We start from the raw sequence: 12,237 nt of genomic DNA on the forward strand, positions 1-12,237 counted from the left end.
ACGGAGACTACAGACCCCAGACACCCGGCACCGGGTATCCCACACACGTGTACACACGGCCCAGGGGGCGCATCACATGCAGTACAGCATATTACAAACATAAGTCCCATTATTGGGGAGTGGGTGTCCCATAGTATTTGCTTATGCCTTGCAAGCAAAAGCTGCCAAAAATTAGGACGGAGCAACTTGCAATGCCCCTTACAAGAGCCATGCAGTACAGCATATTACAAACATAAGTCACATTATTGGGGAGTGGGTCTCCCATAGTATTTGCTTATGCTTTCCCAGCAAAAGCTGCCAAAAATTAGGACGGAGCAACTTGCAATGCCCCTTACAAGAGCCATGCAGTACAGCATATTACAAACATAAGTCCCATTATTGGGGAGTGGGTCTCCCATAGTATTTGCTTATGCTTTCCCAGCAAAAGCTCCCAAAAATTAGAACGGAACAACTTGCAATGCCCCTTACAAGAGCCAAGCAGTACAGCATATTACAAACATAAGTCCCATTATTGGGGAGTGGGTGTCCCATAGTATTTGCTTATGCTTTCCCAGCAAAAGCTGCCAAAAATTAGGACGGAGCAACTTGCAATGCTGGCACCCTGATGGTATAGTGGTGGTGAGGCTGAGGATAAGGAGAAGATTAAACAGCCGAAACGAGGAAGCGTATACCCATGTGTGGGTGTGAAGCGGTGCATGTGAATACACCTCCCGAAATAACACAGTGGATTTGACTTTATGTTACTCTGCTGTCATTTGGTGGTGATGAGAAGTCTGGCCCAATCCAGCCCTTGTTCATTTTCATAAGGGTCAGCTTGTCAGCATTGTCAGTTGACAGGCGAGTGCGCTTATCAGTTATAATTCCCCCAGCGGCACTAAAAACACCCTCCGATAACACGCTAGCGGCAGGGCAGGCCAGGACCTCCAAGGCGTACAGAGCGAGTTCATTCCAAGTGTCCAGCTTGGATACCCAATAATTAAAAGGCACAGAGGAATCACGGAGGACGCTGGTACGATCGGCAAGGTACTCCCTCACCATCTTTTGAAACTTTCCACTCCTTGTGAGAGTACCCCGTGCCTCAGGGCCGGTAAGCTGGGTGGGTGTCAGAAAACTGTCCCAGAACGTTGACAGTGTTCCCCTGCCTCAGCTGGATTGGAGTTGCATCTCTCTCGCCTGTACGCCTTGGTTGGGCAACGAACTGTGACCTCTGCCGCTAGCGTGTTCAGATGGGAATTTTTTTAAGAGTTCTGCAGCAAGGGCCTTCTGATATTGCCCCATTTTTGTAGACCTCTCCACCTCAGGAATAAGAGAGCGAAAGTTCTCCTTGTAGCGGGGGTCTACAAGTGTCACCAACCAGTAATGACTGTCACCCAACATTTTGACAACGCGAGGGTCACGGTTAAGGCAGCGTAACATAAAGTCAGCCATGCGTGCCAGACTGGTAACGGGCAAGATTTCCGTGTCCTCACCAAGATGACGACTGACCATGCTCTCCTCCTCCTCCTCCTCTTCCTCCTCCCCCCTGTCCTCAGGCCACCCACGCTGAACCGACGGTATGACACTTGTACAAGTACTACCGTCTACAACGCATGATAGCAGCTCCTGTTCTTCCTCCTCCTCCTCCTCCTCTCCCTCATTGTCCCCCAATGCACGTTGGGATGAGATGAGGCTGGGCTGTGTGTAATCGCCCGCTACGGCTTCTTGATCCATCTCATCATACTCTGGCTGCAATGCCTCCTCTTTAATTCTCTGCAGAGAGCGTTGCAAAAGACAGACAAGTGGGATGCTGACACTAATGATGGCGTCATCGCCACTCACCATCTTGGTGGCCTCCTCAAAGTTTGTCAGGATGGTACATATGTCAGACATCCAGGTCCACTCCTGAGGTCTTATGTGTGGAGTCTGACCTGAATATCGACGGCCTTGTTGCAGCTGGTACTCCACAACTGCTCTCTTCTGCTCACAAATCCTTTGCAACATGTGGAGGGTAGAGTTCCAACGTGTGGGGACATCACACACCAGTCGGTGTGCCGGAAGCTGCAAACGCTGCTGCAACACAGCAAGGGCGGCAGAAGCTGTAGCCGACTTGCGAAAATGAGCTGACAGGTGGCGTACTTTCACGAGCAGATCTGGCAACTCGGGGTACGATTTAAGAAACCGCTGAACCACGAGGTTAAGCACATGAGCCAGGCATGGTACGTGTGTGATCTCACCTCACCTCAGAGCCGCCACCAGGTTACGGCCATTGTCACACACGACCATGCCGGGATGTAGGTTCAGCGGTCTCAGCCACAGATCTGCCTGCTCTTTCACAGCTGTCCACAACTCACAAGCAGTGTGAGGTTTATCAACTAAGCTTATGAGTTTCAGCACAGCCTGTTGCCGCTTGGCGGAGGCAGTACTGCAATGCTTCCAGCTTGTAACTGATGTGGTGATATCTGAGATGGAGGCTGAACATGAGGAGGAGGAGGAGGAGGATGCGCAGGAGCTGTACACTGTGGGGGCAACTCTGACTGACATAGGGCCCGCAATCCTCGGTGTGGGGAGGATGTGTTCCGTCCCAAGGTCCGACTGGGTCCCGGCTTCCATTATGTTTACCCAGTGTGCCGTCAGAGAGATGTACCGTCCCTGGCCACAAGCACTTGTCCACGTATCCGTTGTCAGGTGGACTCTCCCAGTAACTGCGTTGTTGAGGGCACGGCAGATGCTTTGGGACACGTTCTTGTGTAGTGTGGGGATGGCACACCGGGCAAAATAGTGTCGGCTGGGGACCGAGTACCGAGGGACGGCCACCGCCATAAGAATGCGGAAGGATTCCGTCTCCACCAGCCTAAAAGGCAGCATTTCCAATGCAAGCAGTCGTGAAATGTGCGAATTTAGGACTGTGGCCTGTTGGGCGTTAGCTGCGAATTTCCGCTTTCGTTCAAAGGTCTGGGATATGGACAATTGAACGCTGCGGTGGGACGTGGACGTGGACGTTGATGCTGTTTCTTGAGAAACTGCCATAACAAGTGAAGACTGAGAGGAGGGGGCATCTTTACATGCAGTATGGACAGGAGATTGCCTTGCACACACAACAGGGGGTTCTATTGCACGCACAACAGTGGAAGAAGCAGTGGTGACACCCGCTGACACTGGTCGTGGACCCTGGGTTTCGCCCCACAAAGTCGGGTGCTTTGCTGCCATGTGCCTGATCATGCTGGTGGTGGTCAGGCTGGTAGTTTTGTCACCCCTGCTGATGCTGGCATGGCAGGTGGAACATATGGCCTTTTTGGGGTTATCAGCAGAGTCTTTAAAAAAATTCCAGACTCTGGAAGACCTACCGCTTGTACTGGCAACGTTCCTCGTGTTGGTGTTACGGGGAACGGTTGCCTGCCTTCTGTCTGCGGTCACCACACTGCTTCTTCCTGCCTGTTGGGGTACTCTGCCTCCCTCCCCCTGTGTGCTGCTGGCCTCACTCTGCATGTCCTCCTTCCACGTTGGGTCAGTTACTAGATCATCCACCACCTCCTCCTCTTCCACTTGCGCACCACGATCCTCCTCCTCACTTCCTGGCAATTGTGTCTCGTCATCGTCCACCTCTTGTGACAGATTGCCAACGTCGACTTCCTGTGGCCGTGGCTGTTCAAATATTTGGGCATCGCAACATGGGATCTCCTCTTCCACCACTTCAAGCGTATCAGGCGAGGGGCCCAAATATGGAAATGGACCACCGAACAGCTCTTCAGAGTGTCCAAGTGTGGGATCACTTGCTGTCTGACGACACTCGGCATGGTGGGAGGAAGGAGCATCAGGGTGAGGAGGAGTACGCGGTCGAGACTCACGGCTACTAAGAGTTGACCGTGTGGAAGACAGACCGGAGGTGGTGGTGCCCAGGTAACTGGAAGTATTGTCTGCTATCCAATTAATAACCTGTTCACACTGATCAGTTCTCAATACTGGTGTTGTTCTGTGCTTCCCTAGTAATTCGGTCAAGAAGTGGGAGCGAGAAGATGTGGCTGTTGGTTGTGGCACATTTTCACCTTGGCCACGGCCCCGTCCTCTGCACGAACCATCACCAGAACGTCCACTTCCACGTCCCTTGCCACGCGCCTTGCCCATTGTAAATGAAGTAAAATAGCTTACACTTGCACTATCAATGGAAAAAGGGTAATAAAGAGTAGATTAGAACCGTGGAAGAGGAAAACCACAGTTATTATTTACTGGGGTATACCACACTTTTTTAAATAGAGATATTTGCGGCTGAACAGTGAGCGACACACTCAAACTGCTTTTTTTTTTAGATACCAAAGGCCCAAAACTGGATAGTACAGCGATTTGACCTGTGGAACTGCGAAACCACACTGGGATGTCGGGCCTACACAAGACTATTTTCAACAGATATATTTTTGTGTCACAACAGTCAGGAGACACTACTGTTTTTCTTTACGGAAAAAACTACCAAAACCTGAATAATAGAGATTTTTTACCGTGGAACAGCAAAACCACAGTTATAATTTACTGGTGTATACCAGGCTTTTTAAAATATATATATATTTGCGGCTGAACAGTGAGCGACACACTCAAACTGTTTTTTTTAGATACAAATGGCCCAAAAGTGGATAATACAGAGGTTTGTACCGTGGAACTGCAAAACCACACTTGTATTTCTCGGGCCTACACCAGACTATTTTCAACAGATATATTTGTGTCTGAAAAATCAGGGAGACACTATTTTTTTTTTTTTTACAGCAAAAAATGCAAAAAGCAGGATAATAGAGATTTTTTACCGTGGAACAGCAAAAGCACACTTCTGTCTCTCTGGCCTACACCAGACTATTTTCAACAGATATATTTGTGTCTGAAAAATCAGGGAGACACTATTATTATTTTTATACAGCAAAAAATGCCAAAAACAGGATAATAGAGATGTTTTACCGTGGAACATCAAAACCACAGTTATAATTTACTGGTGTATACCAGGCTTTTTAAAATATATATATATTTGCGGCTGAACAGTGAGCGACACACTCAAACTGTTTTTTTTAGATACAAATGGCCCAAAAGTGGATAATACAGAGGTTTGTACCGTGGAACTGCAAAACCACACTTGTATTTCTCGGGCCTACACCAGACTATTTTCAACAGATATATTTGTGTCTGAAAAATCAGGGAGACACTATTTTTTTTTTTTTTTACAGCAAAAAATGCAAAAAGCAGGATAATAGAGATTTTTTACCGTGGAACAGCAAAAGCACACTTCTGTCTCTCTGGCCTACACCAGACTATTTTCAACAGATATATTTGTGTCTGAAAAATCAGGGAGACACTATTATTATTTTTATGCAGCAAAAAATGCCATAAACAGGATAATAGAGATGTTTTACCGTGGAACATCAAAACCACAGTTATAATTTACTGGTGTATACCAGGCTTTTTAAAATATATATATATTTGCGGCTGAACAGTGAGCGACACACTCAAACTGTTTTTTTTAGATACAAATGGCCCAAAAGTGGATAATACAGAGGTTTGTACCGTGGAACTGCAAAACCACACTTGTATTTCTCGGGCCTACACCAGACTATTTTCAACAGATATATTTGTGTCTGAAAAATCAGGGAGACACTATTTTTTTTTTTTTTTACAGCAAAAAATGCAAAAAGCAGGATAATAGAGATTTTTTACCGTGGAACAGCAAAAGCACACTTCTGTCTCTCTGGCCTACACCAGACTATTTTCAACAGATATATTTGTGTCTGAAAAATCAGGGAGACACTATTATTATTTTTATGCAGCAAAAAATGCCAAAAACAGGATAATAGAGATGTTTTACCGTGGAACATCAAAACCACAGTAATAATTTACTGGTGTATACCAGGCTTTTTAAAATATATATATATTTGCGGCTGAACAGTGAGCGACACACTCAAACTGTTTTTTTTAGATACAAATGGCCCATAGAACTACAAAACCACACTTCTATTTCTCTGGTCTACACCAGACTATTTTCAACAGATATATTTGTGTCTGAAAAATCAGAGGCACACTTTTTTTTTTTTTTGGGGGGGGGGGCACCAAAAGGTTAATAAGATGGGTATTTGTACATTGTGAAGGAGGAAAAAAAAAGAGGATTTAGATAAAAAAAAAGGATTTTTCCTGGCCCCCGGGACCTGGAGCTAAGTCCAGCAATTTCAGCAACAGGAGCAGCACACAGGACTGTAATGCAGCGTTTGCTGGCATAACCACTGCGTCTCCTATACAGCCTGCCTGCCTGCCTGCCTGATATACCTGGGATGGATATTAGTCCTGAGAAGGACTGTTTGTTTGATCTGGCAGCCTTTACAGACCCTACACTAACTATTTCGCAGGATATATCTCTCCCTAAATCAGCAGCGCTGTCCCTACACTGTCTGATCCGGAGCGACTGTGTCCAAGATGGCGGCGCCCGGTTTTAAATACTCGAGGTGACGCTGTGCGGCCAGCCAATCACTGTAATGCCCACAAACAACATGGCTGCGGCATTACAGTGACTGGCTGGCAATCCCTGCATGTTCATTGGCTCTGTAAAGAGCGCCAAACATGCAGGGCGGAGACCCGAGCTCCCGCCCGAGTAACCCGGAAATGCTCGGTGCTCGCCGAACATCCCGAGTAGCGTGATGCTCGGGCGAGTACCGAGCAGTGTCGAGCATGTTCGCTCAACACTAGTTTTTATACTACAGAAAAGCTTTGATTCCGCACTTAAAAATCCAACTGCATTTTTTTTACATGTGTTTTTTTCAGGCTCCACAAAGAAACCTATAGAGATAAAAAGCATCAAAACCACACCAGTTCAAATGCACCTGGGGCAGGGGATTATAAGAAGTCACATCGCCATTACTTGGACATTTATGCCATGATCACATGCAGTGTAAATGCTGCGTTTTTTCTGCTGCTTTTTTTGCACAGAAATTCTGCTATGTTTAAGGCCACGTGCAAACATTGAGTGTTTGGTGAGTTTTTACCTCAGTATTTCTAAGCAAAAACCAGGAGTGGAAGAGTCAAAGGAAAACTATAATAAAAACACGTCACCACTTCTGTATTTATCACCTACTCCTGGTTTTGCCTTACAAATGCCGACGTTAAAAACTCACCAAATACTCAACATGTGCATGTGGACTAACTGTCCAAGCAAAGTGGATGTGATTTCATGAAAACTGGGCCCACTGTGCATCTAAAGACAGTGCTAAACTGTGCAGTTTTGATTATTTTTTCTCAACAGAGATATCTATGTAGAGTACATATGTCAATTTCTGACCCACGGGCCAAATCTGGCCTGCAGGGTGAGTATATTTGGCACTAGACGCCGGGCGGGTCCCCCAAGTATATTGGGCCTGCAATGTCGGGCAGGTCCCCTAAATATATTTGGCCTGCGACGCCGTCACCTGCCCAATATCACGCTTTCAACTATATCGGCCAATACAGTTGAAAGTAATGATGGAGGAGGGAGCGTCAGCTCAGTGGGTGCGATGACGTCATTAGAACGTGCCTGCTGTACCGAGATGTGCAGCGTATCTGAACACATCATGAAGAGAGCAGCGGAGGAACGGACAGAGGTGAGTATTTTTTTTTTTTATGTGGGCACTATGTGGGGCCATTAAACTGTATGTAGGACTATGTGAGGCCCTTTATACTGTATGGAGGACTATGTGGTGCCTATTATACTGTATGGAGGACTATGTGGGTCCTATTATACTGTATGGAGGACTATGTGGGGCCTATTATGCTGTATGGAGGACTATGTGGGGTCTATTATGCTGTATGGAGCACTATGTAGGGCCATTATACAGTATGAAAGGCAATGCAGGGCCCCGTTGTTCTGTATGGAGGACTACTTGGGGCCCATTCTAGTGTATGGAGCACTTTTTGTGGCCATTATACTGTATGGAGGAATATGTGGGGACAATTATACTGTATGGAGAACTATGTGGGGCCCATTATTCTGTATGGAGAACTATGTGGGCCATTATTCTGTATGGAGGACTACTTGGGGCCCATTCTAGTGTATGGAGCACTTTTTGTGGCCATTATACTGGATGGAGGAATATGTGGGGACAATTTACTGTATGGAGGGCTGTGTGGGGATTACAGTTGAAGAATCATATGCAATGGGGTCACCATTCTTTGTCGGGGAGATTGAGGGAGGGGGGTACTGTAGGGTCTTCATCATACTGTGTATGTGGAGGGTACGGTGGAGGAATTTAAGGTGGGGTATCATACTGTGTTTGAGGGCACTTTTTATGGCATCATACTTCATCTGTATTATTCAAGGTTTTTTATCCTTTGTTATTACATATTTAAATTAGGCAATAGGGAATTATTGTTCAACCCCTTTAATTAAACCTGAAAATCTAAAACTTCAATTGCATCTCAGTTGTTTCATTTTAAATCCAAAATAATTGCATGCAGAACCCAAATCATGAAGATTTGGTCACTGTCCAAATAATTCTGGACCTAACTGTACATAATATACCATATACTAAATATACAGATAATGTTACAGTAACTATGAAGAAAAGCAATACTCACTCCTACTTGTTCCACCTTCAAATTAGGAGAAGGGGTGTCTACATACAACCTGGAAAATTGGTGTAAATCCTGTGTCTGAGGTACATGTGACATTTCTGCCTTAGTTTTAAACTCCAACATCAAGATGCAGGGTGGCAAGAGAATTCCCAAAACAACCTTTAAAAGAGAGTATGGTACCACAGTCATTAGTAGGTTTTCTAAAGCAAATGGCTAAGTATCATCCAGTAATTCATAATATTCATGTTATTACTCAGTGTGATCATTTACTTCAACAGAAGATTCAAATGCACTTCCGTCCATCGGTAAATGTCTGCGGCTTTACACCAAGTTGACTCAAGCAGTTGCAAATAATCTGAGGCACCAGGTCCTTTATTTCTTCTTGGAAAAAAAGACATTTTATTTCATACTTTCAAAATATATAGTAACTTTTTGGCCACAAACCATATTTTTTTCTGAGCATCTGGTGCCTCGGATTTTTTTATATACATCAGTATGACCATTTAGACATGTTAGATTAGAAACTTGCATGGATGCATGGATATTACAATGCAATCATTTGATTACTGTAAACTACACCTTGAACCAAGAGTTCCTCCTCATCTTCAAGCACCCCATCCACATGTCTGTAAGCAGCATCTGTGTGCATGTGTGGCACAGAAAGGCTTGTAGGGAAGCGGACACTGCCAGTTTTAGGCACGTTGAGTTGCTCCAGTTCGTTAGCTCATATGTCAGAAGCTTCATTGCCATTCGCTCATTGAGTTTGAAAGCATTTCCTAGTATGTCCAGAGCGAGGTGGCCAAATTCTCTGGGCAAATAAGATAAAAATAATAATATTCCAATTTCAAGATATTCACATATATGTATAACTTTAAATGCTATCATTTGACCATTCACATAAACTAATTTGAAAGGTCCATTCAAAGGCTGTCTAAGTGCTTAGGACTTAGGTAAAATTGAGGAATTTAACACGGTGCATCTGCAAAGTGAATCTCAGAGAAGAAAGGTTAGAATGTTAAAAATGAGGCTTTTGTCTAGAGGGAAGACACTCATCCCACTTCTAAACTTATACTTACAGTTGAAACCAGAAGTTTACATACACTATATGAAAAGACACATATGCATGTTTTTCTCAATATCTGACATGAAATCAGAATAAACCTTTCCCGTTTTAGGTAAATTTGGATTATCATAATTTTTAATATTTGCCAAATGCCAAAATAATGAGAGAGAATGTTTTAAAGCATTTTTATTACTTACTGCAAAGTCAAAAGTTTACATACACTAAGATTACTATGCCTTTAAACAATATATCACTATATCAAGATATCAAGAATTGTGGACTTGCACAAAGTCTGGCTCATCCTTGGGTACAATTTCAAGATACCTGAAGGTGCCTCATTCATCTGTACAAACAATTATACGCAAGTACAAACAAGATGGGAATGTCCAGCCATCATACCGCTCAGGAAGGAAACAGGTTCTGTGTCTCAGAGATGAATATGCTTTGGTCCAACATGTGCATGCATACCAACCCAGGGACAAAATCAAAAGGCCTAGTGAAGATGATGGCAGAAGCTGGTAAGATTGTGTCAATATCCACAGTGAAACGAGTACTGTATCAACATGGGCTGAAAGGCCACTCTGCCAGGAAGAAGCCATTACTCCAAAAGAAACATAAAAAAGCTGATTAATGTTTGCAAATGCACACAAGAACAAAGACCTTAATTTTTGGAAACATGTGGTCTGATGAAACTAAAATTGAACTTTTTGAGCATAATGAACATCATTACGTTTGGAGGAAAAAGGGAGAAGCTTAAATACCTAAGAGTACTTTCCCAACTATGAAACACGGGGGTGGCAGCATCATGTTGTCGGGTTGTTTTGCTGCAGGAGAGACTGGTGCACTTCACAAAATAGATGTCATCGTGAGAAAAGAAGATTATGTGGCAATACTGAAGCAACATCTCAAGACATCAGCCAGGAAGTTAAACCTTGGGGGGAAATGGGTCTTCCAAATGGACAATGACCCAAAGCATACTGCCAAAATGGTAACAAAGTGGTTTAAGGATACCAAAGTCAGTGTTTTGAAGTGGCCATCACAAAGCCCTGATCTCAATCCTATTGAAAATTTATGGGCAAAGCTGAAAAGGCAGATGCGAGCAAGGTGACCTATAAACTTGGATCAGCTACACCAGTTTTGTCAACAGGAATGTGCCCAAATTCCTATTGTGAGAAGCTTGTGGAAGGATATCCCAAACATTTAACCCAAGGCATTCAGTTTAAGGGCAATGGTACCAAATACTAATGAAATGTATGTAAACTTTTGACTTTGCAGTAAATAATAAAAATGCCTTAAAAAATCTCTCTCTCTCATTATTCTGGCATTTGGCATGTATTAAAAATTATGGTAATCCTAATTGACCTAAAACGGGAACGGTTTATTCTGATTTCATGTCAAATATTGAGAAAAACATGCATCCGTGGTCCGTGTCTGTGTGCAATTCGTATGTAGTATGTGACATCCATGTGACATCCGTGTATCTGTTTGCTGTCTGTGTGTCTGTGTTCCACATCCATGTGCCGTCCATGTGATATGTATCGGCGCGTGACCAGGAGACAATCATGGGAGTTTTATTCAGCACCAGCTGTGTATATCCTGTGTAAAATTAAGAATCAAATAAAAAAAATGGTGTGCGCTCCCATGTAATTTTCATAACCAGCAGAGGGAAAGCCACCCTCTGGGGGCTGATATTGCTAGCCAAGGAAAGGAGCCATTAGCTAAAAATGTTCCCTGGCCATTAATAACAGCTCACAGCTGTTTGATTAGTGTTTACTGGCTAGATTACAGGGGGACCCCAGAAAAAAAATTATGTAGGGTGTCCCTATAAATTCTACCGAGAAAAGGCTATACAGACAGATGTGGGCTGATATTAATAGCCAGGGAAGGGGCTATGGTCATTGGCCCCCTCCGAAGCTAATAAGATCAGCCCTTAGCGGCCCCAGAAATGGCGCATCAATAAGATGCGCCAATACTGGCGCTTAGCCTCACTCTTCCCACTTGCCCTGGTGCGGTGGCAAGTGAGGTAATAGCTTTGGGGTTGATGTCAGCTTTGTATTGCCAACTGAAATCAAGCCCATCAGTTAGTAATGGAGAGACGTCTATAAGATGCCCCGATTACTAACCCCATAGTAAGTTTTGAAATAACAGCAAGAACAAAATCCTTTATTTGAAAAAAACTCAACTACCTGTTTTACACATTTATTAAAAAATAAAAACCACAATTATACTCACCTTTACACCTAATCCATTGAAGCCAATGGCCCCTGTAAAAAAAAACAAAAATAACCAACCATATCCCTCACCTGTCCGATGTGAAAATAATCTATAATCTCCCACGCCGTAATCTATCTGTGCAACATCTAGTTTTCAAAATGAACGATGGCATGATGTGACCATTCATGCTGAAAACCAGGGGAGAATGAGCAGCTGCAAGCTGGCCGATGACCTTAAAAAACGGACCGCATACAGACATAAACAACGGATGTGTTACGGAGAACTAAGATATAATACTAAAACCCCATGGATTAATGGCATTGACCACTTTGGGGATGGAAGTGAGAGCCTTCCTTTCAGGCAAAAGCTGCATTATTTTAGTTTTTTCTCCTGGTTTGTGTCTTTAAACTAAATAT

General features: G+C 44.0%; 1 protein-coding gene across 4 annotated transcripts in view; it reads right to left on the reverse strand.

Annotated features, from left to right (window-relative positions):
* The window catches only part of TRPM6 (transient receptor potential cation channel subfamily M member 6), a 381,140-nt gene that overhangs the window by 168,683 nt on the left and 200,220 nt on the right, over nucleotides 1-12,237 (reverse strand). For 3 of the 4 annotated variants that reach the window (XM_073670622.1, XM_073670620.1, XM_073670628.1), the window contains exons 17-18: nucleotides 9,124-9,352; nucleotides 8,548-8,703 (exon numbers count right to left, since the gene is read on the reverse strand). In XM_073670622.1, coding sequence (XP_073526723.1) covers nucleotides 8,548-8,703; nucleotides 9,124-9,352 — 385 coding nt within the window. Of the gene's footprint in view, nucleotides 1-8,547; nucleotides 8,704-9,121; nucleotides 9,353-12,237 lie in introns of all 4 variants that reach the window. The other variant, XR_012314145.1, reaches the window with a different exon arrangement.

Source organism: Phyllobates terribilis, unplaced genomic scaffold (genome assembly GCF_046119375.1).
Source record: "Phyllobates terribilis strain yellow unplaced genomic scaffold, ASM4611937v1 Scaffold_1__5_contigs__length_1240528914, whole genome shotgun sequence".
In the NCBI taxonomy this organism is placed as follows: Eukaryota; Metazoa; Chordata; class Amphibia; order Anura; family Dendrobatidae; genus Phyllobates; species Phyllobates terribilis.